Source organism: Vicugna pacos, chromosome 1 (genome assembly GCF_048564905.1).
Source record: "Vicugna pacos chromosome 1, VicPac4, whole genome shotgun sequence".
Lineage (NCBI taxonomy): Eukaryota > Metazoa > Chordata > Mammalia > Artiodactyla > Camelidae > Vicugna > Vicugna pacos.
Window position 1 is genome coordinate 97066946 of NC_132987.1, and position 16209 is coordinate 97083154.

Sequence of the window (16209 nt, forward strand, 5' to 3'; positions counted from 1 at the left end):
AAACAAGTATAAATGTGTATACATACACAAATGTGCAAATTTATATATTTATATATTATAATATATATTACCATATGGTAATATATATTATATAATGTATATGGTAATATATATTATAAATATGTGTACATGCCTTAGATGCAATTGACCAGAAAATATTTAGCAAGAGAAAAGTACCCTTTCAAATCTTCACCTTCATTTAACAAAGAAATCGTATTCTTGCGAGCAGAGTGTTTGCACTTGTGAACAAAATCTGAATATGCTTTTTGATTCATGTTCACTTTAAGGAGTTATCCTAAGTGAGTGACATAAGTAACTAAATGTACTTTTAAAGAAAAGGTTAGAAATAATGGAACTGTCCTAAGAAGTGGATTATCCCATATAAACTGTTAGATGTCTGGCTTGAAATGTTCACATCAATTTGAACTGAGACAAGAAAGGAGACTGATTAGGTGTTTCAGACAGCTGGTAAGAAATGAATTTGGAAAGTGTAAACAGTAGGTAAAAAGACTTATTCAGTGTACATTTTTCTCCAAGCATAAAGCACAGCCCCAAAACAAGGTTTTTTGTTTTGTTTTGTTTTTTCAGGAAATAACTCCATCAGCACACCTAGTGTTTTCAGCTGCCATTGCTCTCAATGTAACTGACATAATTTTCTGACACTCTATTTACTGCTGGATGAAGTGGCCATTTAAGTCTGTATCAATCAAACAGTTTGGACAAAGCTGGCAGTATTTATAATGTCAGGATGAGCAGATGTTTCAAATTTGCCCTCATTTCCATATATATTCTGTTTGAACATGCCCTTGCCTATGTAAATGAAGGAGGCGTTCAATTCCACTATTGCTTTAAATTCATTTCTATTCAAATAATTGGGCTGAAGATTTTAAATGGTTATAATTTGCATGGTAGCATTTCAGAAGCTTTTGAGTTAAACTGAAGTAATTTTAGGACCTGCCTACATCAGGAGGTCCTTGTGTCTGTGATTAAAGTCCATGGACCTTTAAGCAGTCCTAAATGAGAACAGATATTTATTCCTACAAATTTTAGATATATGTTTAATGTAAAGGGTCAAATGGCAGTTCATGAATTCTTTTTAATATGAAGGTTAATCTTAGAAGGTCAGGCAATTAAAAAAAAAGTCTTTTTACAAAACTACGCTATTCCACTCTGTAAATATGCACTTAACAGTTTAGCTTCAATTGAGTTAAGGATGGGAACTGGGACATTATGTGCTATGGTACATAGGGAGTGGTGTAAAATAATGCCAGCACTTGGGATATCAGCAAACTGTCTTAATTAGGACAATGACTATGTGTTTGATTTGCTGTAATTTGTTTCCTCTCCTTCAGAACCTCCACATTTTGTCGTGAAACCCCGCGACCAGGTTGTTGCCTTAGGACGAACTGTGACTTTCCAGTGTGAAGCCACCGGAAACCCTCAACCAGCTATTTTCTGGAGGAGAGAGGGGAGTCAGGTATGACCTTGTTCTAGTATTTCAGTCAGCAAAGATGAGTGCCACATATGTAAGAAAAGGAAACAAACTACTTAGTCACACAGCTGTCACTTTAAGAGAACTGAGAAATCTCTGAATGCCCTAAAAATTTCGGCAATGAAAGAGAAGACAAAATTTTCTGCTTTGTTTTAATTTTCACATATTCCTGCCTAGTTTTGGTACTGAGGGTGGTATTTAGAATAGTAATTGTTTTGTCGTATGAAATTGACTTCTACTTCCAATTCAGTCACATTAAAAAAAACTACTTTTTTTCTCAACTTAATTCAATTAGTCATAACTTTTATTATTCAGATATCTATAATTATATATTAAAATATATAAATATATCTATAATTATATATTAAATATACATTTAAGACAAAGATGAATATTAGTCAGTGGAATTTCTTGGAAAGCACCAGGAATCTGAAATGTCTTCCTCACTTCTTTATGTTTTAAATCATATATGTATATATCAACTAAAGATTCTTCAAACTGTATGAAAGTCTCTTTAACATAGATGTCATGTTGGCTATAGTTCAGTATATCCTAATGCTTCAAAAACTATCATGTGATCACCATTCTGAAATTCTAAATTCACTATTGGGCTTTCTCTTATTAAAAAGGGGAGTTTTGAAACAATTTCACTTTAAATATAATAGGTAACTTTAAAATAGTTTTAAAAATACAACTTTTTTCTCATCTCTTAGTGACTTGCCTTCTTTAATAAATGGACACATTTCCCTTTACTTGTTTCTGATCCTTGTAAAAAAATGTTCTCATTTATTTTTAATACAGTTATTCCTAACTTCTTTTATTTTTTTGTTTAAATCAACCTTGCGTGTGTTGTTTTATGATCTTGCTTCTACTGTGTTCATACACATAGCACACAGGTAGTTTACTGGCTGCACTCACTCATCACTTGTAGGCAGTGCCATCAAGGTCACGTTTATTTTTACTTCGGTGGGCAAATACTAACTTGATTATAGTACAGAGGCTGTCGTTTGAAACCTAATACCGTGGTTGGTTCTAACACGTTTCATTTGGCCTCAGAGAACTAAATTTGCTGACAGCAAATTAAAGACAAGAAAAAACAAAATATTTTAGTAGGACAGGAAGAATTGAAATTGTATTATATAAGAACATTTGTGTAGCAATAATAGTAAATCCATTAGAAGTTCTTAGTAGAGTAATATTTAAATGATTCATTTAGTTATTTAAATAAATTATTCATTGTCATTTAAAATCTATAGTTTGGTTTGATTTAATGATATAACTCCCTTTTTCCTAAAATTTTGCCATTAGATCCATATCCATATGTTAAAAGACACCTAAACTTTTTTAAAAAGTAGCAACTTTATTTGATTAGAAGAAATACTGATATTTTTATTTCATAAAAAACAATGACATGACGTGCCATTTTGTATGAAATATACATTCCCTCCAGTGAGCATGATATTTTGATTCATAGAGAGAAATTTGTGCCACAAAATAACATCATGCATTGTCTTGAGTTTGTATTCAGGATAACTTTCTGCAGAAAGTTCCATATGCATAAAATTCCATTATGAATTCTTAAATTCAATATTTAAATTTCAAAATAATCTATAACAGATATGCTCACCATTTAACAGGAAGAACAAGAAACTGCTACCAATTTGATAGAGATTACTGAGCTTTTATAATGGACAAGTAACAGAGATACTCATTATGGTACCAAAATGATATCCTTAAACTCAATTTGTCAGAATGCGCTTACATTTTAGTGTTGTTTACATATTAAAAAACTTAGTGTTTATAATCCTAATAATCATGTATATGTGAAACAAAACTTTTGACTTTGGTTAAATATGTAAAACTTCTAATTCTGATGATAATCTAATGGTCTTTGATATCTAGTATTGTTTGAAACATAATAAAAAGCACATATCAATACTTAGAGTTTATTTAAATTATCAGGTGACCCTATTTAAGGCTAGATCATTAAACCTTGTGCATTTATATGTTTATGTGTGTGCACATCTGTATATGTGGGTATGTGATGAAAGAATATTTAGCTTATTTGCGTATATATGTACGTATGTGGCATGCATGTTTGTATATGTGTATGTGTAAATGTTTATATATCTATTTATATATAAATATAAATAGACATCTATATATATGTGCCAACATATTGGAAACTAGCAATTAACCTGTTGTTATTCTTTCCTTCCAAATTCTGGATTCTAGAATCTGCTTTTCTCCTATCAGCCACCACAGTCATCCAGCCGTTTTTCAGTCTCCCAGACTGGTGACCTCACTATTACTAACGTACAGCGGTCGGATGTTGGTTATTATATCTGCCAGACTTTAAATGTTGCCGGAAGTATCATCACAAAAGCATACTTGGAAGTTACCGATGGTAAAGTAGAGCATTTTATTTCAAAATGTCCAAGTGTGGCTTAGGGTCTGAAGAGAGTGCCAGTAAATTGTATTTGTTTTCAGCTTTGTAACGTTTCTTACAGCCATTTTGGTGTAAGGCCAAAGAGGGTGTCGGTACAATGATGAAGTGTAAAATTATTCTTATTTTAACTTGACTGTACTGCAAACTTCTAGCATCAGATTAGATTCATAAAAGCATAGCAATTATATAAGGAAAAGTTTACACTGAATAGTTGTACATAGGACTATATTCATGTTTTGGAAAGTATAAAGTTATTTTAAAATCTCTTAGTGTGAACTATCATTCTTTTTCTTTCCTCTAAATTAAGGCGATAAGATGAATTGTTGACAAATCCAACTCACAATTCATGATAATGATTAAGTTTTTCTCAGTAAGAGGGTTTTGTTCTATTTATCAACTCCGCTAAACATGATTAACTAATGTCAAATATATTATAAAGTCATAGTAATGGAGAAAGTCTCCAAACCATAAGATGGAGAGTAGTAATAATTTGAGAAGAGAAAATAAGTAAACATATACACATAAAAATATATATACACATAAAAATATATATACACATATGTATATAACAGGTTTCCCCCGCTCTCCAAAAGTAGAGCATTCCTGTGAGAACTTTTGTAAGCCAAAATGGCATAAAGCAAAGAAGCAATTACCTCTTTTCATAAAAGTAAAAATCCACTTCAGATTTACTTCAGTTAACCAAAACAGGTACTTAATGTAGTCTTTCATGAAAGCAAAATGGCATGAAATGAACTTTCAAAAAGTGGAGAGTAGGTGTATACACACATATGTACATAAAATAAACATAGATACATTTTGTTGCTGTATAGTATTCCACTATGTAAATAGCTCACAGTTTATGTACTCTTTTCTTGATGGGCTGTTTCCAGTTTACAGCTTTTATGAAGAAAGTTAAATATACCTGTACAAGTCTGTTGGTGGGCAGGAGCAGTCAATTATCTTGCTTTGCCTTTTGGTGGATGCATATATTCATTTCCCTTTTTAAAAATTGTTCTCATATATTTCAGACACAAGTCTTTGTCAGGTATTCTTGTCATAAATATTTCTTCCCATTCTCTTGATGATGATTTTTAAGGCTTAAGTAACTACTTTTAATGAGGGCCGATGTATTATTTTTTCTTTTATACCTGCTTCTTTTTATGTCCTGTTCTACCTTGAGACCATGGGGATATTCTCCTATGTTTTTTCTGGAATCTTTATTGTCTATACTTTTGAGATTTAAGTTTTTACCCTTCTTAAATAATTTTGTGTATGGTGTAAAATAAGGGTCAAAATTCCTTTCTTCCCTTATATGGATGCTAATTGTTTCAGCATCACTTATTGAAAAGACAGTCCTTTCCCCACTGAATTGCAGTAGCATCTTAATCATAATTTAAATGAACATAAATGTGGTAATTCACTTCTATTCTCTTTTATTCCATTAATCTATGTATGCAAGTGTATATACTCTTAATTATTATAGCTTTGTACTAAGCCTTACAAACTAGTAGTATAAGTCTCCAACTTTTTCTTATCTTCATTTGGCTATTAGAAGTCTTCTGCATTTTCTTATAAATGTTAAAATCAGCTTGAAAATTCCCATACTCATACAAACACACAAACACATGTATCCTGAACAAACAAAAAAATCTTTTTAAATTTTAGTTCCGCCTAAATTATTGAACAATTTAAGGAGAATTAACATCCTAACAAATTGAGTCTTTCAATTTAGGGAAATGACATATATTCCATATATAGATACAAATTTATTTTGATCTTTAATTCTCTCAACAATATTTTATATTTTTCAAAGTCTTACACACATTTTAACAGATTTATACCTATAATGTTTCATAATTTTTGATGTGACTGCATATATATATTTATATATACATATACATTTTATTATTGTATTGTTTGAGGCAAGATGTACAACTGACTTTTGTAAAGAGCATCTTTGCTAAATCCACCCATTATGTCTAAGAGTTTGTAGATTGTTTTGAAATTTCTCTGAACACAATCTGTCAACTGCAAATAAATCAGTTTACTTTTCTTTCCAATATGTAAACCTTTTACTTCTCTTTTCTTGTCCTATATTGTCTGTGATCTCCAATATAATGAGTAGAATTGGTGATAAGGGACAAATTTTTCTTGATCCTAACTTCAAGGAGAAAGCATTTTCTATTTCACCAGTAAATATAATGTTGGCTAGGATATTATAGACACCCTTTTCAAATTCAAGGAAAATTTCAGGAGGAACTTTTTAAATACATAAATTTCATTATTTTGTTTCCCAGTGTTCTCAAGATAAAGTTTATATTCCTTAATATCCTTTTCAATTCATCATATGACCTCGACAGGCTTGGTTTTGAATACTATGTTTCTCACATGCCCAAATTTTATTGTGTTGGATAGGCTTTTCCTTTGTCTTAAGACTTCTGCGCATGCTCTTTCTACTGACTTGAAATTTCACTTCCTTCGAGAAGCATTCCCTAACTCCTTAAAAATTGGTTCTATGCCCCTACCTCCTGACATGTATACACAGATTTTTCCTTTATTTTCCTATCTTCTCTGTTTATGTTTCTATATTCATTAGACACTGAGTTCCATGAAAGTCGGACCCATATATGTCCAACTAGGTTAAATTTGTACCCAAAATCCACCAAAGTCTGACACATGGTAGACACTCAGTAGGTATTTTTTGAATAAGTGGATGAAACAAAGAAGGAATGAATGAACAGCTAGCTCTTGGTTAAGTCAGAATTCAAAATTAGGATTGTCTCACTCAAAAGTCCACACTCTTAACCCTGTCTTTGATACATATTAAATATCTAATATCTTGACTCCAACAAGTTAGAATGACCTAAAATGTTTTTACAGTTTCTTACATACATTACAGCTATTAAATGATGATTGTGAAGACCATGTAATGAATTTGATAATCAATATATAGAAAAAGAACATAGAATTATATATATATATGTATAACTGCAACTTTATAAAGCAACTTGTATGTAAAGATGTACATGGAAAAAGGCCAAATAAATTATGATAAAATATTCTCAAGTTATCTCTTACTATTCTCATAATTAATAATGAAAGCAAAACTTTCTACTTTCTATGCCCTTCGACATGGCTTTATCATGAATTGTTTGTTACATTTGTGAGAATAGATCAAGTGTATCAACTTTTGCTAAACTAAAATGAAAACAAAACCCCTAAATTTGTGGATTGGGGATCCATGCCTAGTAGACAATTCACTCCTAACACCAAAGGTCCTATTTCATCTTACAATCTCTGGGGAGATTTAAGGTGGTTTTGTGTTTGCTGTGGTGGTACTGTATTTTTAGTTTAGTTTTATTTTTTTGGAGTCCATAGATAGTGTACAAACAACTTACAACTGTGACCTCCTTCTTCGTAAGTAAACTGTACTATTGTGAGTGCTGACAATATCAGTATTTACATACTATCAAGTCCAGTCAAGAGGACAGGTAGCAGGCAGAGTGCTTTCTGAATTCTATTTGACTGTAGTTTCCTGACCTTCTTTCTTTATTGTTTGCAAACAGAACAAAGGCAGAGGCAGAATAAAGCATGAGGCACAGAGTATGGTGGAGTAGCAGCTGTCTTTGAAATGCTGTTTTTCTGTAGCTGAGGTCTACCCCAAAGAGCAGTTGACTCAGGAACACAGAAGTGCATATCACCTGTTTAACTGAAAATGTTTCTTCTCTTTATTGCTAGAATGTAAGGAAAAGTAGTTAATGATGATTAAATGATGAGTAAAGTTTAAAATCACTTACATTAATCTCTCAAAAGCTATTGATACACAATGGAAAGAGTTTTAACTTTCAATTACTAGCGATTTCCGATGGCTAACTTTCTCATTTCGACAAGTCACTTGAGCTTTCAATGTTTCAGTTCCCTAATTGCTGACATGAGATATTTTACAGCCTAACTCATAGGTTTTTGAGTTATGTTTGCAAACAGATGGCAGTTGTGATTATAACTCTGATGTTTGTTGGTGTATAAATGTCAATTTTACATACTTAAACCAGTCTGTGTGTATGTAATTCTGTCTTCTTTTTTCACTTAGAATTATTTTATAAACATATTTATATGTATTAAGATAGTCTTTACATGATCATTATTTTTGATGTGACAAAATTACCTCTGATGATATACCCTCATTTTAGGATCTTTAAATCTTTCATTGAACGTGGAGGGAAATAGGTAAACTTTTGTAAACTCTGCTCTAACAGGGGCGTATCACCCTTTACTCTGCTCATACCAACTCTACCACCACCACTATCACCACTATGCTGATGATGACTCATAAGAAGTTACAGTTATTCAGTGGCTCCTTTGTGCCAGGCACTGTGCTAAGAATTTTTCACTAAGAATTTTCCAACAATTTCAAATCTGATATCTCATTTTACAGATGAGGAAACTGAGGCAGAGAATGGTGAAAAGATATGCCCAAACCCCTCTGATGCAAACTAGCAGAAGTGAGATTTAAAACAAAAGTTTTCACTGTCCAATATGGTAGCCACTTGGCACATGAGACCATTTAAGTTAGAATGAAAATTACTTAAAATTAAACTAAGTTACACATTCAGTCCCTCAATCACACCAGCCACTCTCAGGTGCTCAGTAGCCACTGGAAGCTCTTGGCTTCTATATTGGGGAACAGATGTGGATCATTTTTATTTCACAGTGCTATATCTTTCTGATTCCAAAGTCCATGCATTTAACTTTCTTTAAACTGAATTTCTGTTTCTTACACATCCTATTTTATTAGCTGCTAATTCATTCAAATAATCCAAATGTAAGATGTTAGAATCTTTATTTGAAGTTTTTCTCATAAATCCTAAATTTAGGGTTGACTTCTATATGTACTACACACTTTAGTTTGTGTAAATTTAAACCTTTCATCAGTATTTTATTCTAATATGTAACAACACTAATCATTTTCTCTACCTAAAAATGTAAAATTGCTCTTATGAACTTTTCCTCCTCTTACTTACATATTATAGTTTCATAGAAAAGGATAAGTGGATAGCACAATTCATATAAATGTCTAGCTTTTTGCAATTAGCAAGGCACTTTCATATTTATTATTCCACTTAAATCATAGCAATCCCCTGAGCTGGTTAGAACAAGTATTATTATCCTCATGTTACAGATAAAACACTGAGGCTTATATAATTTAAGGAACTTGCCCAAAGACATATGACAGATGGTATAGCCTGATAATCAACACTACTCCTCTTTTCTTTATTTTTGTCAACTGCCCAGTGTAAACCAGGAAGAAATCAATAACAGAGAAACATCATTAAACTGTGTTGGGACAGGATAAGGAAGTATGGATGATGCTAAATATGATGTAAACATCAAAGAACTGTAAAGATACAGAAAGTTGAATAAATCCCCAGATGTTGGATTGTTTCTAAATATAACAGGACTACCGAATGTAAACCTCTCCATTACTGGACTTCATTATAATCAGTTATAGAGAACCACTCTGTTACTAATTTAATTAATTATTATTTATTCTTGTAATCAAGGGAACACAGGTGGCAGATTCTTATAAAAACCCCAATGCAATAAAATACTATCATTATTTTTTATGCTTACCAGGAGGGGCCTCTAATTTGATTGTAGCCAATCTCAACAGATAATGTAGAAAAGATTAAACAAGTCTAAGCAAAGGAATTATTGGCTTATATTTTTTCATCCGTGGAGTATCTAAAACACTCCTGCCAAGTTTCAAGCTCCAGCCTTCTAATACGCCCTCGGCCTCCAGTATTAACAGATTTCACACCAGCAACCAAGGATGGAAGGGAACTGGAGGAGCGGAGTGAAAATGCACAGTTGCTGATTTCACTCTCTGCTTTCTTGTTTTTCTGAGATTGAATGCCCCAAACTAATAATTACTGCATGATAAATGAAGGACAAATGGAAGTGTGACTCCAGCTTGTGAAAAATCTTTGGTGCATAAGACTTTGAACATGACACATCCAGCTTTGCAAACGGTTGCATCCAAAATGTAGTTACTCTGGCAACCAGTTTTCTTTAATCATCAGGCAGCTTCTTAGAATTGTCTTTTGAATATTTGTGACTTAATAAATTGTTAACTGATATTCAGAATTTTTAAGATTAATAATGAAGAATTAACTTTTATTTTTAGTGTTCATTTATTTAAAAAACTTCTTATGGAATTTCACCTAAATTGCCCAGGTCAGGGGCTCAGAACATCTCTAATGCAGGGTTTATTGTAGTTCCACTACAATCGTTTTGGATTTTCCCTTAGATTATGACTTTATTATCTCAGATAAGGTTTTTAGATCTTTTTTTGTATAATAATAAGAATAATGTTTTATATGTTATAGAAATGCCTCCCATTGTTTCCTTTCATAGGACATTAAAACTATTAATTTAATAGAATTAGTGTCTTCCCAGTCCTATAATTCTGATATGGAAGTGTGATATTCCCCGGGTTAGGATATCAGCTTGAGTTAGTTTTGGATTAGCCTACCAACAATATATTCGGACAGTTTTCCAATTTATCTGAATTCATTTGGCTTGGGAAATTTTAACTATGTATTCATTTAATAGAAAAAATTCCAAGGTAAAAAGAGCTTAATCGTATTGATTTGTCAATTATCAAAGTCCAAAGCACTTTTTGAATATGTCAAACATGGTGGTATACCATTATTTTTTTCTGTTGGTCACAAAACAATTACCAAGTTGGCTTTGGTTCATTTATGAAAATTTGTCTCATAGGTTTCCTTGGGATAAATGGTCTTTTTGTTGTGGTCTTGTATTTTACATAGTTTAAAGATGAAAAAGCACAACGTTCAGCTTCTCCCCGCTGTGCATCTACTTCACCATCCACAGTCCTTATTTATTCTCTGGACTCTTCAGTTAAAGAGGTCCCTTGACAATGCAGCAAGCCTAGTCAGTGGTTGGCCATGTGAAAGGAGTACATGGTGTCTCATTTTAATATTCTGAATCAGTACATCACAGAAATGCATTCTGAATAGTGCATGTCTCCTACATCAATTACTTGTTTAATTAGTTTGTTTCAAAGCCTAGAGCGACTGCTGTTGCTTGGATGATTAGAAAATTGCTTCCAGTTGCAGAAATCTTTTTCCTGTTGTTCTTCCTGGCAGTGATTGCAGACCGACCTCCCCCAGTCATTCGACAAGGTCCTGTGAATCAGACTGTAGCAGTGGATGGTACTTTAGTGCTCAGCTGTGTGGCCACAGGCAGTCCAGTGCCCACAATTCTGTGGAGAAAGGACGGAGTCCTCGTTTCAACCCAAGATTCTCGAATCAAACAGCTGGAGACTGGAGTACTGCAGATCCGATATGCGAAGGTAAATTGCAAAGATACCCTGGATTTTCCATTTTGTTCCACTTTGGTTTTGTCTCCAGCAACTAGTGTTGAAGTCTCAAATTTCAGAATCAATGAAATGCTAATAACAGTATTAATATATTTTTAATTTGATGCTTTATTTTTTCAGACATTTCACTATGCATTTAAGATGGCTTGACTCATAATTTAGCCCATGGCAATTAATTTAAGGTTTTATATGGAGGAGAAAAAGGTGAGGATTTGCAGGAGAAAAAGAAAAAAGAAACCTCCCAAGTAGTGATATGATGCATTCATCCCATGAAGCAGTTTTCAAAGACATTTTCCAGTACCATATTAGGTGCAGTGTACTTGGACAGTTCTTCTATTGAGAATATCTGGTTTAGCATTTTGCAGTTACAGAATACTATGCATGCAAACAAAAACTATAAAGCAACGTTCACATTGAATGTACATTTCAAATCAGATTGCTAAATGATGAAAGGCCTCAAGTTTGTGGGAACAATTTGCGGAGTTACCTTCCAGGGTCTCACATCCCATACCTGTTCTTTCAGGACTGTGTTGTTTTGTTTTGATTTTTCTTTTTCGTTTTAGGTCAAGATCAGACAAGCTCATGGGACACATGAAAGAATAGCCTTGACAGCAATAAACATAAATTTCAATTGCTTTACTGCCTATTGTGGGCGGCTTCTTTGGAGTTTTGGATCAACATAGCAGTTCATTTTATGTGCCACAAAAGTTAATATGTTGTACTTTTTTTGTGACAACGATTGTGACTTTGTTATTACAATTGCCAGAGCAAGATGACAGCATTCTTGCTTTATCCAACTTTACTTTATGATAGAGTTATTACCTTAAGCAAAGGTATATGGGTTCATTATGCTAGTGGTGATTTTAATGTTGAACATATGATCTGGTTTGTTTTCTGGCAATCAGTCTTTCTAAGGAAAGAAAGAGCATTATTCCAACTGGGGTTTGACTTTATACTTATTAAACTGTCTTAAGTTACAGGTTAAAAAAATAAAATGGAGAAAAAAAGTGAATGCTTTAAGAAGAAATCAGTTTTTGTCAGTCTGTTTTCTATAAATATCTATCTCCAATATCCATATGGGTGTAACTCAGAGAAAATATAAATAGCAAGAATAGGCATTGGCTAAACTTTATTAAACTTACTATGTGACTTATTAAATATAAAGTTATAAACTAGCAATAAAGATTAACCCTTTGATTTTTAAGTTATATACCTCATTGTGTACTGCCCCCAAAACTGAAAATAGTGACACGTTAATGCATTTAAATATTATATTTTTATTATACAATTAGAATAGCCTTTTTTGTCTTCTGTCTTCAAGCAATATTTTACTTCACGTTCAATAAAAACAAATTGAGAGTAAGTTTCTGTCTAGTGCATTTTAATGCAGTTATCCATATTCATGGGCCATATACAAAACTAGAATTGCTTTTCCAGCCCAGTGAGCTCTTGATTGTTCCAAATGTTTATTTTCCGTCTGTCTTCTCAGCTGGGTGACACTGGTCGGTACACCTGCATTGCGTCGACCCCCAGTGGTGAGGCAACATGGAGCGCTTACATTGAAGTCCAAGGTAAATTAGACAGCATTTCACCTTAAAATAAAGCTTGAAATATAGTTGTTTACCTACTGGTAAAAAGATGAAGCAGATGTTCTGATGCCTGAGTAGGTGTATGGATATGTTACCTGCATTCATATACTTAACTGTATATGTGTAAACAAACATCTTTCATCTTTTTCCTTTCTGTTAGAATTTGGAGTTCCGGTTCAGCCTCCAAGACCCACCGATCCAAATTTAATCCCTAGTGCCCCCTCAAAACCTGAAGTTACAGATGTCAGCAGAAATACAGTAACATTGTCATGGCAACCAAATTTGAATTCAGGTGCAACCCCAACGTCTTATATTATAGAAGCCTTCAGGTAGAGCGAAGATGATGTTTCCTAGTTGTTGTTCTTTTTTTTTTTTTTTAATTTACCATTAAACATGCACGTTCTAACTTGTGTCTCTGTCCTTAGCCATGCATCTGGTAGCAGCTGGCAGACTGTAGCAGAGAATGTGAAAATGGAAACATTCGCCGTTAAAGGACTCAAACCTAATGCAATTTACCTTTTCCTTGTGAGGGCAGCAAATGCATATGGAATTAGTGATCCAAGCCAGATATCAGATCCAGTAAAAACACAAGGTAAATCTTGATTTACTCAACCTTGTGACACCTACTTATCTTTAGATGTTTTAATTTTACAGGTAAATCTTTTGTACTGCATGCTAGGATTGTATATTTAACATAAATCTGTTGTCCAAGTTGCTCTTAATTTTTAATACACGGTATCTGCAAACCTTCTTATTTTTCTGGACTAAGCACTCCAAGACTAGATTAATTACAGAGAAATGTTTCTCATTTTATAAAATCACAAATCCAATGAGGAAAAATAGTATGCAAATATTTTTGTGTTATATTCAATTTCTTGATTTTTAAATATGATTATTGTGTGGGTGTAAAATCTTAATCACATAATTGTATTTAAAATTGAGTAGTTTTATTTATGTTGAGTTTAATACTCATGACCTTCTGGATGAGTTTTGAATATTACAACCATAGTCAAATAATACTGTCTGGAAATCACACAAATGTAAGGGAGAGTCATCAGATGAACTTATTCTTAATCCCTCTGTCCAGTCAACCTCTTACAAAGCATGGAAAAAACATAATCTATGTCGGTATGTTGTTTGGCCTGTCTTTCCTTGTCAATTATGTGGGCCTTGATATATTAAACTTTTAAATGGAAATCATGTATATTTTCGTCAAAAGCTGGGTGAAACAGATAAAAGGAAAAATGAACATATTTAAGCTGCTTCTAAAAACATTTGAAATTGGAAATTTTTTCACATGAACTACATTCTGGATACACTGTTTTTTTTTATTGTCTTTCGTGAATAGGAATTATTTTTAGCTTTCAACGGACAGATTATTATCTCCTATCCACCCTCTTGCTCCTCTTACTATTTTAATGCTTTAATAGTAGTAAAATTTATATATTGAAAACAAGATGAATATGAATCAACTTTTACCTTTTTTTGAAGTACTGTCATTACAATTAAAACATGCTTGTCCTTGTACTAGTAAAGAATGGTAATTCTAGATGCTAGAAATTAGAAATATAAAATTCCATTTTTATTGGAATAAAGTTGATTTACAATGTTGTGTTAGTTTCAGGTATACAGAAAAGTGATTCACTTATCCAAATATCTATGTATCTATTATTTTTCAGATTCTTTTCCATTATAGGTTATTATAAGATACTGAATATAGTTCCCTGTGCTTATAGTAGGTTTTTGTTGTTTATCTGTTTTATATATATAGTAGTTTGCATCTGTTAGAAATAGAAGATTTGTTTCTCAACAGACAAAGGAATCCCAATGTCTCTATCCTGAGTTGTTTGTTTCCAAAGGAAAAATTGTAACTCCATCACAGTGATAGAACAAGTTGTACACAAAATTACTGAAAGACTTAAATTACTTTTTTCCTGGTTTGGGAGAGGGTCTGCCAGCCATATTGCACGTTTTGTCTTCTCCAGTGAGTGTAGCAACAATACTTTTGGAAGGACTTTTTGTTTCAGAATTCACAGAGAAAGCAAATTGAGTTGTGGAACATGCCCACATCTGTTTCTTGCTGTGTGAAATCAACACACCCAAACACCTGTATTTGCTATTATGAGTCACTTCACCAGTAGCTTTAATATTCTTGGAGCCTACCTTAAGGCAGTTTGAGGTTTTCAATATTAGCTATGCCTTTGTGAAGAATGCAGAAACTATGACAGCTGTAAAGTGAACTTAAACCTTTGCCCCAGTACAGTGGTCTCTACCCTGTAGACCTAAGTAAAAGTCTTTGCTTAACGACGATTCTGTCATATACTCACATGAATGAATTTGTAAGATACATCCTCAGCTGTAAGCAAGGAGATAGTTAACATTTTATCCGAAAATTAATTTAAATCTTTTAAAATTTTAATCAACTTATCCTTGTACATGAAGAGACAGTAGAACAACCTACATGAAATGAACCCATGTCAACTGGGAGAGTAGAAACAATGCAACAGGCATACAATTTTGAAATCAAAGAATTTTTCATCTCAGCTCCTTAGTCCTGAGCTTCAGTTTCCTCGCCTGTATAATGGGGCTAAAAATACCTACTCCACAGGATTGGACAAGGATGAAATTAACTAACCAATTTATAAACCTACAGGACTCATATTCCTTTTCTATTTTATGCCAGAAGACTTTGTTATTGGACTTGTATTTACTTCAGAGTCTAGACGAAAAATAAGGAAAGTTCATAAAATTTGAGGAACATAGCTAGTGTGCTGAATAAGAGACTCAGACTTAAATATATCCAGACAGACTGGAATGGTGGGCCAGCACTAACAAGATTAAAATTAATGGAGCAAATTTCAAAGTTTGGTACTTGAACTTGGGTTTTAAAAATTAGCTGTAGAAGGATAGGCTGAGGATACTGGGCTTAAAGGGAGCACATGTGAGCGTGTGTCAGGGTGGTGGGGGCAGGCCGACATCAGTGATGGAAGTCAGTTAGAACAACTATCTGAGCCAACTGAGTGAGCAGTTGCCAAAATTACAGATTTAGTCTCAGCTGGCATTCGCAGAATTATATGCAAATCAAAATCAGAACTGGTCAGATCACAAATGGAGTAACATGTTCTTTTTTGACCAGTACATTTTCAGGTAAACTTTTCAGAGGAGGACAGTGAGGAGAGTTTGTGGGGCTGCACTGAAGGCTGAAAATCATATCCTTGGAAAAGAAATCCAAGGACTTGGCATATATAATCCCCAAAATAATAAAGTTAGACCAGGC

The 16209-nt window shown here is 33.1% G+C and overlaps 1 protein-coding gene across 1 annotated transcript in view; it reads left to right on the plus strand.

Annotated features, from left to right (window-relative positions):
- ROBO1 (roundabout guidance receptor 1) overlaps positions 1 to 16209 on the plus strand; it is a 380724-nt gene that overhangs the window by 299079 nt on the left and 65436 nt on the right. Inside the window, exons 8-13 of the mRNA XM_031672309.2 lie at positions 1353 to 1477; positions 3728 to 3899; positions 11111 to 11316; positions 12833 to 12914; positions 13093 to 13261; positions 13358 to 13524. Coding sequence (XP_031528169.1) covers positions 1353 to 1477; positions 3728 to 3899; positions 11111 to 11316; positions 12833 to 12914; positions 13093 to 13261; positions 13358 to 13524 — 921 coding nt within the window. The remainder of the gene's footprint in view (positions 1 to 1352; positions 1478 to 3727; positions 3900 to 11110; positions 11317 to 12832; positions 12915 to 13092; positions 13262 to 13357; positions 13525 to 16209) is intronic.